Raw genomic sequence first — 19,393 nt, 5'->3', positions numbered from 1 at the left:
TCTCTGGAACATGGAGATAATATAATACCACCTGACATCTCTGAAAACCAACTTGGAAAATCTTGAAGTTCTATTAAACTTTGACTCATTATCACATATTCTAGAATGTGAGTTAGAAGGGACTTTGGGATTCTCTGGACAAATCCCTGACTGAAGAGGGAGTCCCTCTGGTACCCCCTGGAACAAGTGGCTCTCTGCTCGAGTAGCTCTGGTGACGGAGAGCTGCATTTCCTCTAGATCCATCCTAACTTGTCTCCTTTCAGCTTTGATCCACCGCTCTTGATTCCGCCTTCCGGAGCTAAACAGAAAAAATCTAACCCCTCTCCAGACTAAATATCCCCTCCCCACTCCCTTCACCCCACCCTGGTCATCTTTCTTGGACTCTCCAGCTTATCAGGGTTCTTCCTATGCTGTAATGACCTGAATGGAGCCCAGTGCTTTAGAAGTGGTCGAAGCAGGGCCAGAGGACATTGCTGGGAGTGATTCTCCCTCTCTTAAGGAACCCCATGGTCACATTCAGTTTTTTGGCTGCCAGCACACTGCCGACTCATTGAGTTTGCATGTCACTAGAAACCTAGATCCTTTTCAAAACAACTGATGTCAAACCGTGACTTCCCCACCTTCCGCTGGTGAAATGGATTTTTTGAACCCAAGTGACATTAATCTCCAATGAACTTGATTTAATTCATCTTATTAACTTCAGCCCAGTGCGGTAGCCTGTCAGTAGCTTTTGGATCCTGACTTGGTCCCCCAGCTCACTGTCTTTCCCACTTGTGGGTCATCTGGAAAGGTGCTGAGCGTGCCACTTAAGCCTTGATCCAAGCCACTGATAAAGTGTTTCACAGCTGAGCACCAGTCCTCGGGGCCCTCCACTGAGGACCTCCTGCCACGCTGACATCGAAGCATTAATGATTACTCTGTGAGTCATACTATTCGGCCAGTTCCATATTCATCTTTTCTAGAAGAAAAGATACTTTGCTAAAAATCTGGGTGGGGCAGCTAGGTGTCTCCATGTTGTACAGAGTACTGGGCCTGTCAAGTCATTTCACCCTGTTTACCTCAGTTTCCTCATCTGTAAAGTGAGCTGGGGAAAACCCCAAATGGGGTCACGGAGTCAGACGCGAGTGAACAACAACAACATGGACCCTTAGATATGGACACAACTGAGCAACAGAATCTGCACACAGTTTAGAAACCCTGTCCAAAAAAGCTTCGCATGTCATGTCTTGATGAGCCGAGCTTCCTTTTTGAAATGTTTGCTAGCCTTCTCCTGAATGATCAGTTCAGAATCTCCCTGGGAATTGATGTCAAGTTCATTGGCCTGTAGTTGATGTAAAGGAAGGGGCGGATGCATCTCTGTAGAGAGTTCTCAGCAGAGGTCAGCTCTGCGTATGACGTCAGAACCTGCTCATTGGAGTGACTGGTCTGGGATGACTGAGGCTTCTGTTGGACTTCGCACTGCTGCTGTACGTGTGGATCCACTCAGAGTCGTTTTAAAATTGATTGAGATGGTTTCATTGGAATTGTGATTGGATCCAGATGCTGACAAGTAAGGGCGTTTGGCATCCCAGGCCAGTGGGGCTTTGTTTTGAAAGGGTTCCTAAGCTGCTGCTCTCCCGCGTGTTTGCACCTCCTGTAATGTGTCGTCCTGGGCTCCTAGCACCTGTCGATGGTTGATGATTCACGTTGAAAAGTCTCTGACTATTGGCTGCATTGTATAGCCCGAAGCAAAATGTCGGGCTTGAGCTTTGAAAGGACACCATCCTTCCTCTGCTCCATTGAATAAGGTGATGGTACCAGTCTTCTCTTGGTAGGGCTACTGCTTTAGGCTCTTTTCAAGATTTAGAACATTCCCTTTTTAGTTCTAAAGTTGAATTTAATTTAAATATAATTTAGTTTTAATCTAAAATTTAGTTCTAAATTCCCATTTAGAACATCTGTACATTCCCACCTTGGGTCACTGTCTGAGTTTATGTTAGGCTGAAGTCTGGCTGTAACTCTCCCATGTGGAGATCGAACGTGTGACCTGAGTATCATTAGCTCTTTGCTTACCGCCAGGCATCAGCCTGTCTTCAGATTGGCTCCCCATCAGTTCAGGTTAGCAAATACTCATTTATGCTAGGTGCACAGGATACAAAGACAAGTGATAAATCATCCTTGCCCCTGAGGAACTTCGGTTCTGCTGAGAGATGCAGCATGTAAACAAATAGGTTTAAATAAAATAATCTAATGAGAAAGATACTGCTGAGAACTAAGGGAGCGTGTGTGCTTTGTGTTTCTTTGGGAAATTTAATTTATCATTTGTTTATTTATTATGGATTCTTATTTACTTATTGATTTAATTCGTAACCCATTTTGCTGTTTTTGCCTGTACTCTATCCCTTTGTCACATTGTGTGGTACAAAATACTGCTTTGCTTTCCCTTCTTAGATCCCTCTTGGGCATCAGTGAACAGGGGAATTTTGATATGTGATGAGTGCTGCAGCGTACATCGGAGCCTGGGACGTCACATCTCTCAAGTGAGGCATCTGAAGCACACGCCGTGGCCCCCCACGTTGCTTCAGGTAAAGGCGCAGATTGTATTTCTGCGGGTTTGTGATAGAAATTAGATCGGACGTTCGTTTCATTGGTCAGGGTTCTGTTTGCACTAGGCTATGTCGTGAAACTTACACAAATGCTTGTGCAGTGTGGTATGACGTTAGCATCAGAGAGAGCTTCTGTTTTTGCACTCTTCTGGGATGGATCCCGTGTGACCCGACCTGGCACCCGGCTCCCTTTGTGACAGAACAGTAGCGTTTTGTGTTTACCTTGACTCCTCCCAGTAGCCAGCACCACCCTTATTATGTGGTGAGGCCTTGTGGTGGGATAATGGAAAGAGTGCTGTGCTTGGAATTGGTCCAGACCCGGGTTCAAATTCTGCCTTAATGGTGGCCCTGTGACCAGAGTTAATCCCTTTGCTTCCTGATAGGTCTGGGGTGGCTCCTTCACAGGGTGGCTCAGAGGCTCAAACGCAGCCAGTCCTCAGAGCTGGACAGATGTCCACAGTCATTATCACCAATAACATCACAAATAGCTGTTTCTCAGAGCTCCTGCCATAGAATATGTTCATCATTGTCCTTAAATTCCTGGGTACCTGCTAACATTTTTGAACCTTATTTTTGCAGTAGTAAAGACTTCACATCTTAGGACACTTCCGATTTTTCCCCAACATTGGCCTTAATTCAGTTTTCTAAAGTTGGTCCTGGGTGGGGTTGCTCTAGGCCAGGGGTGGGGAATCTGCCGCTCAAAGCCACGGGTTCCCCAGCCCTGCTGTAGGCCCTCTAGGCCCTGCCGGTTGCGTCTGGTCTTTCCTCTGGCCAGTGCTGGGTGAGATCCTGGCTCAGTTTTTGCTTTTTGCTTGAGGCCCATTGTAATTTCATACATGTTTCTATTTTGGTTTGACACATTTTACAGGCCCGGGGCGCCCAGAGTTAAGCATGTGTTTTTCCTCCTATATTTGTCTTGAATACACGTTTCACTGGCGCTGTGGCCAGATACTCGCCTCATCCGTCAAGCACGGCCTTGGTGACCTAAGCCCCAAACAAATGGTGTTTAATCCCTTCCATAAAACTGTCACACGCTGACGTGAAGGCAGGCACCTTAGTTGCTGGGTCATCCTTTCTACTGTAAACGGGAATTGGGGTAGAGGGCAGATCATAACAACGAGCTCGCAAGCTCACACTAGAGCCTCTGTTCCGTTCTCTTGCAGAAAGTGGCGCTCTGTGCTTTTTAGAACCAGAGGGCGGCATTAGGTTTGTTGGACGAATAGAGATGATGGATTTAAGATGTGAGTCCTTTTGTTCTGAGGAGTCGGGAAGAACTTTTCCAAAATTGCAGCCTGTGACAGTGGTGCGGTGAAGCTCTGGGGAGAGCATCATGTGTTTTGTGCTTCTGCTCCTCAAGCACACCGCTCTCTGATGCTGAGAACCAGGGCCCTAGGCATCCTCCTCATTCCTGACACTGATGTTGGGGGTGGCCGGCCTCTGCAGACTAGAGCTTTCCAGTTTAATTTTCATTAATTCTCCAGAGTTCATTTTCATGCATTGCTCATTACTGAATGCACAGAAACTAAAATGTGATTTTTTTTTTAACCTTTGCTTTTAGATGGTTGAAACTCTGTATAATAATGGTGCTAATTCTATCTGGGAACATTCTTTGCTGGACCCTGCTTCCATCATGAGTGGGAGGCGGAAAGCTAATCCACAGGATAAAGTGCAGTGAGTGGAAAGTTTATAAATACCTTTTTCCTTTGTTAAGGGGGGGGGCATTTAAAGCAGTGCCATCATTTTGGTTCGGTCTCACAAGGGCAGCAAAGGGAACGATGAGCCTGATCTTAAAGCAGGTGCCAGCACTGAGAACGTTGGAGGGATTGGTGTACATGCTGCTTACTGCAGACACAGTCACCTTTACTTACTGTGCACCTTTGTCAATCTGAGTCTCCATTTTCTACCCAAGACACCATAGCGTATAAAGCAAACTTCGGAGGCCAAATGAAACGTAGTATCATTTAGCAGAAAACGCCCTGGCGTGCTGTCACAAGCTCTAGGCCTGTGCACCCCTCTGTCTTGGCTGGCATCTTGTTCAGCTCCCTTGCTTTCAGTTCCATGGTAGTATTATGAAAATAAACAGGTATAGGGGCAGCTAGGTGGTGCAGTGGGTAGAGCACCAGCCCTGGAGTCAGGAGGGCCTGAGTTCAAATCCGGCCTCAGACACATAACACTTACTAGCTGTGTGACCCTGGGCAAGTCACTTAACCCCAATTGCCTTGCCCCCCCCCCAAAAAAGGAACAAAAATATACTGATGTTGAGGTGTGTAGGGAGGGGAGTAGTATTCTTGCTGCTGCTCTCCCATAGTAGACATCGCCAGGCCCCACTAACCCCTTAGACGTGGAGGTATTGCAGCATTTTGTAGGGCTTGTGGGCCTCCTGAGGTTTAAAGGTGAGGGAATAATCAATCTGAATTATGAGCAACTGATTTTCGGTTTTGATTTTTAACTAGTCCCAATAAAGCGGAATTCATCAGAGCCAAGTACCAGATGCTTGCGTTTGTTCACCGCCTGCCCTGCCGCGATGACGACAGTGTTACTGCCAAAGACCTCAGCAAGGTGAGCCTGTGACTTCTTCCATCTAAAAATCGCTGCAATTCTAGGCAAACAAGCAGTGTTTTTGAACCATTTTTATTTTGTCAGAAAAAATCAGTTTGGCAAAAACCATGGATTATTTGTAGACTCTGGGTTATCGATAGCTGTGTCACAGGAGGTTGGCAGTGCCTGCATTGGAAATTAACAGAATCTTAGCAGCCACCAAGTCTAACCTATACCCCCCGAAACAATCCATCATTCAGCCATTACATGAAGGTCTCCAGTGCTGGGGAGCCGCTGATATGCAGGGCAGCTGGTTCTGTTTTGGGGTCAATCTGATGATCAGTTTCGGATAATTCTAGTTGTTAGAGAGTTCTGCCTCCTCCCCACATCACCCCCATCAAATTTAAATTTGTTACTTTGCCCTGTGGGGGCCAGTTTCACACGGTAGAACTTTAAAATTGCTATTATCACACATCTCAGCCGCCATCCTCCCAACCATCTCTTCCTTTAACCCAGCCCCCTGTGAGAACTTGAGGGCTTTCACTCCCCTGGCCCCCCCTTCTCTGCATCCTCTCCATGACCCTTATCAGAGTTCCTTCTCAAATGTGCCTGAATACAGTGCTTCAGGTGCAGCGGGACCAGGACCCTGGACAGTGGCACTTTTCCCCTCTGAAGTCCTGGAAGCTTGGTGGCTGCAGAACTGAACCTTGTAGAGTTAAAGCTGAAATGGGCCTCAGAAACAGTTCAGACCAGCTCCCCCCCTTGTTTTACAGATGAGTAAACTGAGGCTTGGAGATGGGAAGGGGAAGAGGCAGAATTGGAACCCAAGTCTTCCTGACTCCCAAGGGCAGTGCCCTGTCCCACGTACCCTGCTGCCTCTCCAGTTTGTGTCGGCTGTGTTTGGCAAGAAGGGAAGGGATATGCTCCCAAAAGCAGTCTGCATTTCATACAGATGTTTTTCAAATTTGGGATTTTTCTTGATGTTTTAAAGCATATAAAGTGTGGGAAATTTTTTGTTTCTAAATACTTATGGATATTATTGAGTGGATGCATTTCCTTTCTGTCTCTGCCCTTGTAACATTAATAGTGAACAGAACAAAGCTGGTGGAAGAATGTGAATCTTTTCAGGCCTGTGGGTGATGGTCCACAGAGCAGACTGTGGGCTGAGTGGCCTTCGTGACTGAGCTCTTGAGCTTGGGATCCTGTGGGCTGACTCAGCTGTTAACATGCCCATGAGAAGCTAGTATGCAAGGAAGAGACTGCTTTTGCTTTGAAAATATTGATTCTGGGCCCCCTTCTCCCTCTGTTCAACTCTGCTTGGCAATCTCATCAGCTCCCATGGATTTAATTACTGTCTCTATGCTGATGATTCTCCAATCTACCCGTTTTGCCCTAATTTCTCTGCTGACCTCCAGTCTCGTGTCTCTGTCTGCCTTTCAGGCATCTCAGACTGGATGTCCAGTAGACATCTTGAACTCAATACGTCCAAAACTGAGCTCGTCATCTTTACCCCTGATTCCTCCCCCGCTGCCCATTGCTATTGAGGGCACTGCCATCCTGCAAGTTCCTGGGTCTCCCAATCTAGGAGTCATGCTGGACTCCTCACCATCTCTCACCCTCCCAGATCCAGTGTGGTGCCCAGGACTAATGCTTTACCTTTGAGGCCTCTCTTGAATATGCCCCCTTCTCTCCTCTGACACTGCCACCTCTCTGGTGCAGACCGTCATCACCTCACACTTGGACCATTGCCATAGCCTGCAGGGGTCTGCCTGCCTCAGGCATCTCCCCTTTCCAGTCCATCCTCCTTCCAGCCGCTGAAGGGATTTTCCTGAAGTGCAGGTCAGATCATCTCTCTCTCTCTCTTTCTGTCTCTCTCTCTTACACAGCTCTCACATGGTCACACTCACACACACTCTCTCTGTCTCATTTGGCTCCAGTGGCTTCCTGTCTCTTCTGGCATCCAGTAGAAAATCCTCCCTTTGACTTTTAAAACCCTTTCTAAGCTGCCTCCTCTGACCTTTCCAGAATTCTTACTCCTTCTCGGTTCCTCCCTTCTTCTTTGTCCCAGGGTGATCCAGCCCCACCCTGGCCTCCTGGCTGTTCCCAGAAGACACCCCACCTCCTGTCTGTCTCACTGTCACCTGATTTCTCCCCTGGCTGGGACTCTGCTTCCTCATCTCTGCCTCCTGGCTTCCCTTGTTTCCTTCCGGGTCCAGCTAAAGTCCCACCTCTGTACGAAGCCTTTCTCAGTACCCCCTAATTCTGTTGATTCTTTCCAGTTTATCCTGGACACAGTTGCCTTTCTTTGTGTCCTCAGCACTTAGCACAGTGCCTGGCATATAGTAGGCCCTTAATAAATGTTTAGTGACCACCAAGGGAGTACATCCACCTCCAGCTTGTTGACGAGATTGGCCTTATTCAGATTCTTTGTACAAGCTTCTGTGACCCTTGCCCCTTGCTCTTAGAGCTGGGGCACTGGCAGGACAGTAGATTACTACACGTCCCGGGGATGATTGGATTCCACAATTCTCGGTTTGACCCGAGAGGAAGGCACAGGTAATCGCCGTCTGAAAATACTTAAAGCTTCAGCATGGCTCGGCTGGTTGGATTCCAGACTTGGGTATGATGGTGGTCCACCTCAAATCCCGTCCATAGCGTGGAAGCACCAGAGTGTCCTTCAGAGCCTTGTAGAGCAGGGTACGAGCTGTCCCGGGCCGGCGGCAGGTACGGGGCGCTGCTCCTTCCCTTCCTTCTTCTAATGTGCCTTTTCTCTTCTTTTTCAGCAACTCCATTCGAGTGTGAGGACCGGAAATCTGGAAACGTGCTTACGGCTGCTGTCTTTAGGAGCCCAGGCCAACTTTTTTCACCCTGTATGAAAATATATTCTCATATTAACATTAAATTAGTACTAAATGTGTTTGGTTTATGCAACTGACAATGAAGTTGTTTAGCTGTGCTTTTTAGAAAACATTTGTTTGTCATGATTGTCTTGTTTAAATGTCACGTCTGCTTCTTATTACTCCTTACTCCTAGGAGAAGGGAAACACCCCACTCCACGTGGCTGCCAAAGCGGGGCAGATTTTACAGGCTGAGCTGTTGGCAGTGTATGGGGCCGATCCAGGCACTCAGGACTCAAGTGGGAAAACCCCCATTGATTATGCCAGGTAAGAGCCCCAGATGGTGCCTGTGCTCCTCTCCATTAGTGACTGGTGAGCTTTGTGTGAATTGATGAGGAATTCCCTGGCCATGGAGTTAAAGTGCTTGCAATTAGCATCTAACACTCCTCAGAGGTAAAGACCCACTGTCATTTCATTTACACGATGAAGACCTTTGAAACAGAGGAATGAATTGCTCCCAGGCTTAATGTTGAAATAGAAGTCATGTGTCTGTGGGCTCTGGGTCGAAGGCACGGTGCCATTTGGCCCTGTTCTGGCCTTGCACGGAGGCGTTGTCGCGTCAGACTGTAGAGGAGCCTCATTTCCTAAACTGGAAAGCTGATGTGGAAGCCATCTGAGGAGCAGGGAAATCACTCAAGGTTCACTGTCTTAGGTGAGGAAGCACTGACTGAGCTCTCAGCACAGGCGAGGCTGGGTAGCAGCAGGAAGGCACAGTCTCGCCTGTCTTCACGGGGTTTAGAGTCTCCCTGGGCAGAAGAGACAAAAGCACATGAACCAGCTCAGTGGTAATTACAGTGATGACGACCTGGTGGATCCAGGGCTGCAGGAAAATGGCGCGTCGGGGTTGGGTTTTTTCCCTTTCCCAATTTGGTTAGATACCATTTTCTGCTCCTGTAGTAACACTAAAACCTCACATTCTTTGGCTTCTTGGAAATTCCTCGAAGTCGCCGTTTGTCCGCGTCGCCACCACTCCTTGTTCATCTGGTGTCTGATCCCGCCCCTTGGCTGAGTGAGCCCCCCTCTCCAGGGTCGCGAGGACCTTTTGAGCTAAATCCCTCGGCCTTCTCTCAGTTTTCCTCCTCACTCACTGCCGCCCCCGCCCTCTCGGCGGTACGCTCTTGCCCGCTTCTGCAGCCCGCCTGCCGGTGCCTTCTGCCCTCTCTTGGCACTGTCGTCGTCCTTTTCCTCCTCACTGAGTGGGGGCATCCCCCAGAGCTCCATCCGAGGCCGTCTCCTCTACCATCCCCCCCCGTCGACCTCACCCTTGCACGGGGGACTCCCGGTTCTGGAGGTCCAGCCTCAGGCTCTGCTGAAGCGGCCTCTCAGCTCACCGGCTGCCTGCCGGACGTCTCTCTGTGGGGGTCACATCGGCTGGTCGAGAAGAAGATGCCTGCGGTGGATCCGCTCTTCCCCCCCTCCCCCCCCCGAGCTCTCCCAGCCTGTCGCTGGGCAGGCGTTCTCAGTGCTGCCTCTGGGGCATCTCACTCCCAACTCCTTGCCCCCGCTCCGGCTCAGGCCCTCAGCGGCTCGCACTCAGACCATTGGCACAGCTTCCTAAGTCATTTCCCTGCTGCTTCTGGCTTCCCTCCTTGCTAGTCCACACAGTTCCCTAGAAAAATCTGGAATGACGTGCCTAACCGTGCCATTCTCCTGCTCAGAAGCCTTCGATGGCTTTCTGTTGCCTCTAGAACAAAGAAAACCCTCTTCGCCTGGCCTGGAAGGCCTTGTACAGTCTGCCTCCCAGCCATTGAGGCAGCTGGTTGGTGCTGTACGTGGGGTCAGGAAGACCCAGGTTCAGAGCCGGCGTCCGTAATAGCATTTCTCTTTAGGATTGTTGTGAGGCACCTTTGCAAACCTTAAAGCCTCTAGAAATGCTGGTTCTGAGTGTCGCGCCTCTTTATAGCCTCTGTTTTCCGGTCCATTTGGGCCACGGGCTCTTCCTCAGACTACTGCTCTCATGTCCATGCCTCTGGCAGAATGGAAACACGTTTGGTTGGTTGGGTCTTTTTTTTTTTCCTTGCTTTTTGGGGAGGCAGTTGGGGTTAAGTGACTTGCCCAGGGTCACACAGCTAGTGAGTGTGATGTGTCTGAGGCTGGGTTTGACCTCAGGTCCTCCTGATTGCAGGGCTGGTGCTCTATCCGCTGCGCCACCTGGCTGCCCTCGGTTCGGTTTTTTCATCCTCAGCAGCTAGGATTGTAGATTGTAGATGATTCAGAAATGCTGGTGGTTGAATCAGATCGAATTCTCTGCCAGATACCTGTTTTGCAAGTGAAAAGGGATGGGTCTGTATTTAGTGCTGTCCTGCGATTATAAAGGCGGCTGTAACTGGAGGACGTTCCCCTGATGGAAGGAGGCGGATTGTTCTAGACTGGCAGTTCTGGTCAGACTTCGGAGGTGTCCTCAGAAGCGTCTTTGTCCTTTTGTATTTTAAGCCAGCGAGCCGTGCGTGACACAGACGTTGCTTTGTGTTCTCTTGGCAGACAAGGAGGGCACCGAGAGCTGGCAGAACGTCTGGTCGAGGTGCAGTATGAACTCACAGACAGACTCGCCTTCTACCTGTGTGGCAGGAGGCCAGGTGAGCAGGCCTGCAGCTTCCCTGCGTCCGTGAGCCTGGTCGGTCAGCAGCTCCTGGATCATTGGGAGCGACAGGCCGAGGCCAGCTTGGGTCACGTTAAGGAGCTTTGCACAGGAAGGTTCTTAGGTGACATTATGGAGAACCGCCTGCTGGTCCTTTATAGGATGAAGGTGGTATGAGGCCAGAACACTTTGATTTGCACCTCTCTCCATTTTGTCCGGAGGGTGGAATATTAGAGAGGAGTCGGAGACCTGCGGCATAGCCAGGAGTAGGGTAGCCATACCATAATTGGGAACTTCTTGCCATGCTTAGTGGATCTTGTGTCTGGGTTTGGTTATTGAAAAGAAATGGGAAAAGTCAGCCTTCTGATCACAGATGTTTCTCAGTTATGGAGGTGGGAGGGGGGTTATCCCCAGAGATAATGTCCTAGAAACAGAACTAGTGTGCCAGCCAGACCTTGGTGATCCAAGATGGGCCTTTTCATTTACTAAAATGGTATACGTTCTTTCCTCCAGTTTTTCCTGGTTCGTGTTTGTAATATAATTCCAAGGTAGTATTTGCCAACAGGAATTATCTGGGTAGAAGCATGATATTTCTGGCCTTTGCTCATGCCAAAAATTCCCTTTTGTTCATTTTGCATCATAGAAACCCAGAGAACAGTGTTGAGCAGCAAACATATTGACAGTTTACTCGCACATAGGAAGGCATTTGACCCTAGGCCAGAGCACCATTTAAAAAGCTCAAGTTGGGCTGTCAGTAGGAAAGTCTAGACTGTGGAAGGTCCTTCTCAGAGCAAGAACGGCTTCCTTCCCAGTCCTGCTTTTAGGAGATTTCTGGGCCATTTGATTAATTCAGAGGTAGTCCTCAATTGTGATGCAGCCCGGCAGAGTCAATAGCATGGGAGCAGTCCTTACCCCAAACCAAGTCACCTTTTCCAAATTCCCGTTCCATGGCTGCAGACCACCATGTTGGGAAGGACTAAGATGTAAGGGTCAGCGGAGGAGGTGGGCTCCTGGCCCATTCTGCCCCATTATCTGGGCCGTGGTTGTCCCCAGAGGCCCTGCCTGAGTAATACGGCTCAGTGGCTGCTGAGCAGACCTTCAGAAATCTGAAATCACAGCCTGACAACATAAGGGGAGAAACAAAGAGGAGTTGGAAAATGTGAATTGACATGAAGTCCAGAGAACTTTTACAGTGTTTTCAAGGCATAAAAACAAACCTTAGGTTGGTTTCTATTTCAGATCACCAAAACGGACAGCACTTTATTATACCTCAGATGGCAGACAGGTAGGATCGCCTGCATTCTAAAATCCATTTTACATATCACTCATGTTAAGTGTCTCGTGGCATTGTGAATAATACATCATAACAAAGTCCATACATTTTTTTCTTTTATGGCTTTGCAATTGGAAATAAGACAGCTGTAAGTAAACCACTGTAGATTTTAGTTATTTATAAAATGCAAGTTTGCAAAAAATATGTAATGGATTTACTTAAAACAACAACAACAACAGCAAAAAAACGAACCGAAACAGCTCTCCTGAATTACCATCATTATTTTAACCAGTTGATCAGACTCTGTGTCTCTCCTCCTAGAAGGAGGGTCTTTTTGCTTCTCGGCCTGTTTCTCAATTAAAGGACCTTCTCTAGGCCCTTCTTTAGCCCCCAGATCCCTCCAGTTTCTGAGGGAGAATTCCCAGAGCCGTCACACAGGGTTCTTTGCAAAGAGCCAACCCCTTCACTCCCCAATATAAGCAGATTGTGCTTTTTACTTCACAAACCATAACTTCTCCCCCAGAGCTATAAGCTTGGGAGTAATCTGTTTTGTCTTTTAATTCATAGGAGGATTTTGGCCATAAGATATTCCCAGCATTTAACATTTCAGGAAGGAAAGAATTAATGTAACCAACTGATTCTGTTCAGAATTCACCACTGAGCTCTGCTGGGATATCCTGTAGCTTCCTTTGTTTGCTGTCACAATTTTATCCCAGGGTTATAATTAACTTAATATGATTGTGTTGGTAGTGTTATAGTAGCCCTTTGAATTGTGTTATAATTAGGTATAATGTTGGAAACTTGGAAGGTTAATTAAAACTTTTACAGAGCTTGTGAAAATGGCTTTCTTAATTGTTTCTCATATTGAAATTTGTATTAATTTTGTGAATTTTCTTAGCAGCCTGGATTTGTCTGAATTAGCAAAAGCTGCTAAGAAGAAACTTCAATCTGTGAGTATCTCCATATCCTATTAATAAAGGGTAGTGCGAGGCTCGTAGCAGATGCCAAATACCAGGAGAGGTGGAACTCCACCATGGCCTGGGCAGCTGCTTAAATGACCAGACCCAGTGTCACAAGTGATGTGGTGGCATGTCCCCAGGGAGGGGTCGCTGCTGGACCTGGGGCTGTCTCGCATGCTCGTGAGTGGCTCTGACAGAGGCGTAGGTGCATGCTTCCCAGAGTCGGCAGACAGAAGGAGCAGGCTCCGAGGCTGACACCATCTCCCCAGACCAGACCACTTAGGACGTGGTTCAGCACTAGCAGATTGAATATGGATAAACTTAAATTCAAAACAACTTCCCAAAGCTAAAATGGAGAATGAGGTCAGAGCTAAAGAGACTTGACGGAGAAAGATACAAGTGTCTTGATAATGGCTATCACCCTGTAAGATGGTAGCGATACGATACAGCAGCCAGGAAAGTCTTGGGTCATATTAGGAGAGTTAGAGGGTCCAGGATTGAGGGAATGAGAGACCCACTGTGCCAGACTGCCCAGTGAGGTCCTGTGGATGGATGGATGGGGGAGGGGGGTGGATGGATGGATGGATGGATGGATGGGTGGGTGAGTGGATGGATGGATGGATGGATGGATGTGTGGATGGGTGGATGGATGGATGGATGGATGTGTGGATGGATGGGTAGATGGGTGGGTGAGTGGATGGATGGATGGACGGATAGATGTGTGAATGGGTGGGTGAGTGGGTGGATGGATGGATGGATGTGTGGATGGGTGGATGGATGGATGGATGTGTGGATGGATGGGTAGATGGGTGGGTGAGTGGATGGATGGATGGATGGATGGATGGATGGATGGATGGATGGATGGATGGATGGATGTGTGAATGGGTGGGTGGGTGGATGGGTGGGTGAGTGGGTAGATGGATAGATGTGTGGATAGGCGGATCTGTGGATGGGTGGATAGATAGATGGGTGAGTGGGTGGATGAATGGATGGGTGGGTGGATGAAGGGCATTTACTATGTGCCATTTTAAATTTTATCAAGAACAGTCATTCACTCCTTTCTGTGTTGATGAGGAGTATGCATCCTGTGAGTGACAGATACAACAAATTCTTATTTTTGTTTCAGCTAAGTAACCACTTGTTTGAGGAGCTCGCCATGGACGTGTATGATGAAGTTGACAGACGAGAAACTGATGCAGGTGACTCACTTAGACCGGACAAAGTGGGCTGTTTTCCCCTCAGCTGTTGGTTGGAAGGGACCTTAAGCCCTTGTTACCTAAATGTGGTACTTGTGTGATTTTTCTTTGGGAGTGTTACTTTCCAGGGAGCTCCGTTACCAGAGTCACATTTCACTTTGACTAGACTGACCTGACAGAGGTATTTCCCAGTCGCATGTGTGATGCAGAAGCTCTGCCCATTCTCCAGTGTGGGGGCGCATGCGCACCCCTTCCTCCTCAGAATGAGGCTTTTTAGCGTGTAAAGCAGAATGCTCAGGAGCACAGAGGAAGTCCGTTAGGTTGAAGTGCAGTCAGCAGCGTGTTAGACAAGAGCCCGAGTCCACGGACCCCGGGGGGGAGCAGAGAAGCCCCGGCGTGACGTTGTAATGAGCCACCATCTCCGGCTCTTTTCTTCTCCCTCGCTAGTGTGGCTTGCGACCCAGAACCATAGCACTTTGGTGACTGAAACAACAGCCGTCCCCTTCCTTCCAGTGAATCCGGAGTATTCTTCGACAAGAAACCAGGCAAGTAAATGCTGCGGACATTCTTTCCTGACCCGCGCTGTGTCGTAGTCGGGGTCTGGGCGCGGGGCCTTCTGATTGGTAATAGGCATGAATGAGCAGGCAGGTCCTTACGGTCAGCGCCCTCGAAGCTCGCGCTGACATTTTATAACCAGCCCCTTCCTGTTTCCTCAAAAATTAATTTAAATTCAGATCAGTTTTTCATCATGGGTTTTGATTAAACTGTGGCTTAGTATTAAAAAGAACATATTAAATAGTGTCGTTTGATTTTGCACACAAAAGTCAGTGGGCAGTGTAAGAGTGACTAGTCTTGTGAAATCTGTATAGATATCTGTGAACCTGGGAGGAAGGACACTGTCGGGTGCTATTCTGGCTGTGGTTCATTGTGCTTGAATCTGTCTGACCTCTCTGAAGGCCTCCCTTACATCGCCATGTCTCTGGGTTCTGGAAAGCTGTGTCTGGGGGGGCTCTTATCAAACAGGCAAGGCCTGGAGGATGGGCCAGTATGCATCGGGGGGAGAGGCTGATCCCCAGACAGTGGAGACCTTGGTCACCAGAACTCCTGGACCTGCCTGCTAGGTTGTCCTCTGCATTGATGGAGGGAGGGCCCACACCCAGCACCCGGGAGGCCTGAGCTAGGGCTTCAGAGCCATCTCTCAGACCACACAGACAGTGGCCTGACAAATAAGAAGTTACGTATGAGCCTTTGAAACAGCTGGAAATACTTTTCATCCTTTTTTGTTCTTCAGGGCAGGCAGAAATTAGCCCGGTTTAACGCTCATGAGTTTGCTACACTGGTCATAGACATCCTGAGTGACGCCAAGAGGAGACAGCAGGGGAACCCAAGCAGCGGTTCGAAAGGTGACGGACAAAGCCTCCCGCCTTGCCATGCGTTCCCTTCTAGTCTGCTTACCTTGTCCCCATCTCTCCCTGATCCACCCTGGCAGCGGCCAGGGTAGAGTTTAAGGCACACGTGCCAGAAGCAGCCACCCATCAGCAAGACCGTGCGTAGCCGTTTCCCACAGTCCTGGGGATTTTACTGTTGACAGACATCACAGCATTATGGAAAAGCCCTCCAGGATTGACCCAGCTCCCTTCACAGTAATTTCTGCTGCTGAGATTTGTCTTCTTAGATCCTGAGTTACCTGCAGCTTTCTTTTCAAAGATGACATTTACTGTTAGCCCAAGAGTGTAACTTGAATTTGGTTAAAGAGGGAAACAAAAACAGAGATCTGAAATTGTCTCTGGTCACCATTGTTCGTTTTTAGGAGTCCATTACAGAAGTACGAGACTCAGTTTCAGACGGTTAAGAGATAGTCTTTCAAATCCAGAGATCCTGGCATTGTGAGGATTATTGTATCTGAGGGTGAAAGAGTGCTGGGCATGATCCAGCTGTCCTGTGCCTTCACAGAATTGCCAGATGTAGGGATCGAAAGGGGCAGCCGTCGCCTCTTCTGAAAGACGCCCCTCGAGATGAGAACCCATGGGCTCCTTAGGCAGCCCGTCTGCTTTGAGGGGAAGCTCTTAAGTCTTGGGAAGTCTTTTCTAGCATCTCATCTCAGTTTACTTTTTCCTGGCTTCCTCCCATCCTGGTTTTGTCCCTTGGGCCGCAGGACCCATCTGCTCCCTTTTCCACACACCAGCCTCTGAAGCCTTTGCAGCCAGCCGTCCTGTTCTCTCTGGTCTCCTCCAGGCTGGACACTCCTTCAGCTGGTCCCTGTAGGACTTGCATTCAAGGCTGTGTACCATCCTCACTGCCCTGCCCTGGATACTCAGCTGAGCACTAGGTTTTCTAAACTCTGGTGGTCAGAGGGGGACAGAGGGACGGCCGCCTCCTGGATTCCTGCAGGCTCTGCCTCTCAGTGCAGTCCAAGATCCCGTTCTCTGCTTGATCTCCATCCCCTACCCCACTGCTAACTCCTGCTAAAGGCCCAGATGTCTGTGAGGTGCTGCTGTCTGAGCAGGCCTTTCCATTTATCCCATTGGATTAAATTCGGCCCAGAGCTCTCAGCTGCCAGGGCGAGGGTGTGAGGGAGGGACTGACTTTAGTGGCATCTGTTGTGTTAGCCATGTCTCCCAGCTTTCTGCCAGCTGCACATTTGGTGTGTGTGGAATTTATGATGAAAGTGGCTGAGGCTGATCCCAGATTCATCCAGTTGTATTAACGTATAGTCTACACACGTCTATCTTTTCCATGAGCATAGTATGAAGTGCTTCATCAAATGCTTGGCCAGGTCTCAGTAGACTTGGTCATATTGCTATCATTTACTGGCGTGGTGACCCTGTCAGAAGGAGAAATGGGGTTAGCGTGGGGCTGTCTTTTTGAGGAAGTCCTGCAGGCTTTGCAGTTGCTGCCTCCTTTTCTAGGCGTTTGCTTGCCGTCACTTAGCGATTAGTTCTTGACTTTTCCCAGGACTCGGTCACACTCTTTCTTTCTTTGAGGATCCAGGCTCATGGTGGGCAGGCCCTTCTCTGCCTTCCTGTGATCTCGCAAACATGAAAGGGCCTCAGCCGTGTTCACTGACAACCAAGGTAGCTCGGCACTCTCTCGCCACCTTCATCATCTCATCGTCTCATTCATCATCTCACATCAGTTCTCAATCAGTCATTTCTGTTCTGTCTTTTCTGGTGCAGAGAACGCCGAAGCAAATGAGGATGGCGTGACCCGGGTGCCCCTTGGGGCCCTTCCTTTTCCTGCCAACACAGACAAGGTGTTGCTTCCCTCCTCAGGCCCAGCTTGTTCTGGCCCCTGTTTGTATGGGACTGGCCACCATCTTCCATCCGTCCTCCCATACGCTTGCCTGCTTCCTCCCTCCATTCCCATCAGTCTCTGTGGACAGCCCCTGTTTCTTAGTAGCCTTGGTCCCCCTTGGCTCTTCAGAATCTCGCCCTCAGCAGTTCCCTGTCCCTTCTGGGTGGACGTCCGCTGTGGAATTTTAATTCTGTCTATCCTTCGTGCCCTTTGCAGTGGGCTCTCAGACTGGGCCAGAAACTTTGCTTTATCCTCAGCCTTGCTGAGGGATCTGTGGGTCCAGGGTCTGGTCCTTGGCCTCGGATGCTCAAGAGCTTGGTTTTGTCAGTTTTCCCAGAGATGATCCGTTTTGTAGGCGAGTGTTTGATGAGACTTCTGGGGGATGCAGCTTTCCAGCGAGCGGCCGACTGTCGAGCTGCTCAGGAAGCTGGTTCATGTGAATGTTGTTGGCTGAGCCCAGAGGCAGGGCCAGGCCCCAGAGGGTTTTGTGGGATGGGCCAACTGGGCTCCAGTCAAACCCGGAGACTTCGTCTTGTTCTGCTCTCGACTACGCTGGCATGCTCCATCACTGCCTCTGTCTTCCTCAGTGCTGAGGCAACACATGTGGAGACATCTTCTTCCTGGGTTCTTGGCAGACCAGCACCTTCCTTTCTTATACTTGCCTCATGGGGCAGCTAGGTGGCGCAGTGGATAGAGCACCAGCCCTGAAGTCAGGAGGACCCGAGTTCAAATGTGGCCTCAGACCAAACACTTGACACTAGCTGTGTGACCAAAAAACAAAAGAAAGAAAAGAAAACATCCACTTGCAGGCCTCAGGCGTGGTTGATTAAGCGATGGCTGACCTAAATTTCTTGTCACTTCACTCGGTTTAGCCAACCGTCATTAAGTGTTTCCTGGGGTGGGGGATGGTGACCTTCTCTTCGTGGTGGGACGTGCCCCCATGGGAGGCTGCTGAGGGAGATCAGGGAGGCTTTCCTCACACCCCCTTGTCCCCAGATTCTGAGGTCCCCTCTGCCTACAGTTTGCCTTCCTGTGGCTGAGGACAGGAGAGCCCGGGCACAGTGCTTCCCTTGTCTTTGATCGCCGCGGCTTTTCTAGAGCGAGTGAGCTCTGTTGTTTGGTCTTGGGGCGCCTCGCGGCTGAGTGGCATGATCCGCAGAGCAGCTTTTCTGGGTCCGACCTGGCCTCGTTTCTCCGGCTGACATCACTCTGTTTGTTTTTGCTGGTAGACAACGTGGAGCTCATCCTGAAAGCCATCGGCAGCCAGCCCAGCCTGGAGAGTCAAGACAATGACCAGCCAGACTATGACAGCGTCGCATCTGACGAAGACCCAGACTTAGAGACGACAGCGAGTAAAGCGAGCAGGCAGAAGGTGAGCTGACTGGGCGGGCGGCCCCTGCGACCACAGGCGGCGGTCTGACCGGGAGGGGCGCGGGCTGACCGGGCGGGCAGCCCCTGGGGCCACAGGCGGCGGTCTGACCAGGGGCGCGGGCTGACCGGGAGGGCAGTCCCTGTGGCCACGGTTGTGGGACCAGACTCCAAGAGAGGCAGAGACCACAAATGAACGCTGTCTGTGTCGTGTAGTACTTTTGTTTATTTTGTTCACCATTCCCCGATTACATTTTAATCTGGTTCATAAAATTTTGGGGAGAGTTTGATGTGCCTGCTGTAGTGGTTCAGTCATGGCAAGGGGGGCTACAGAGTTCTGGGTCAAAGCCTGCCTCAGAATCTGCCTAGTATGGGGAGAGTGGATAATAAGAGTGTTCCCCTCTGAGGGTTAATCACGGTCAGGCTCCAAGCAGAGTGTTTGGTTTTTTTGGTTTTATTTTTGGACGTAGTCTGGGTAGTGACTTGCCCAGGGTCACGTAGCTAGTAAGTGTCTTGAGGCCAGATTTGAACTCGGCTCCTCCTGACTCTACGGCCAGTTCACTAGCCGCTGTGCTGCCTCACTGCCCCTCAGAGAGTGTTTGTAAAGCTCGTGGCCCACCTTAAAACACCTTACACATGTCACTTCTTAGCATTTTACCAATAAGTTCATTATCTGCCGATGGGCCTGGGGGAAGGAAAGAAAGC

At 49.5% G+C, this 19,393-nt stretch overlaps 1 protein-coding gene across 14 annotated transcripts in view; it reads left to right on the top strand.

Moving 5' to 3' along the window:
- The window catches only part of GIT2 (GIT ArfGAP 2), a 60,093-nt gene that overhangs the window by 18,274 nt on the left and 22,426 nt on the right, over positions 1-19,393 (top strand). For 10 of the 14 annotated variants that reach the window (XM_078154388.1, XM_020996336.2, XM_020996333.2 and 7 more), the window contains exons 2-13: positions 2,431-2,564; positions 4,144-4,256; positions 5,039-5,144; positions 7,907-7,993; positions 8,157-8,287; positions 10,502-10,596; positions 11,838-11,883; positions 12,770-12,821; positions 13,957-14,029; positions 14,474-14,571; positions 15,318-15,429; positions 18,550-18,692. In XM_078154388.1, the coding sequence (XP_078010514.1) occupies positions 4,144-4,256; positions 5,039-5,144; positions 7,907-7,993; positions 8,157-8,287; positions 10,502-10,596; positions 11,838-11,883; positions 12,770-12,821; positions 13,957-14,029; positions 14,474-14,571; positions 15,318-15,429; positions 18,550-18,692 (1,056 nt within the window). In that variant the 5' untranslated portion in view covers positions 2,431-2,564. The remainder of the gene's footprint in view (positions 1-2,430; positions 2,565-4,143; positions 4,257-5,038; positions 5,145-7,906; positions 7,994-8,156; positions 8,288-10,501; positions 10,597-11,837; positions 11,884-12,769; positions 12,822-13,956; positions 14,030-14,473; positions 14,572-15,317; positions 15,430-18,549; positions 18,693-19,393) is intronic. The other 4 variants (XM_078154389.1, XM_020996330.2, XM_078154387.1 and 1 more) reach the window with 1 other exon arrangement.

Source organism: Phascolarctos cinereus, unplaced genomic scaffold, assembly GCF_003287225.1.
Source record: "Phascolarctos cinereus isolate Bilbo 61053 unplaced genomic scaffold, phaCin_HiC Scaffold_4;HRSCAF=312, whole genome shotgun sequence".
In the NCBI taxonomy this organism is placed as follows: Eukaryota; Metazoa; Chordata; class Mammalia; order Diprotodontia; family Phascolarctidae; genus Phascolarctos; species Phascolarctos cinereus.
This window is presented reverse-complemented; position numbering and strand designations above follow the sequence as displayed.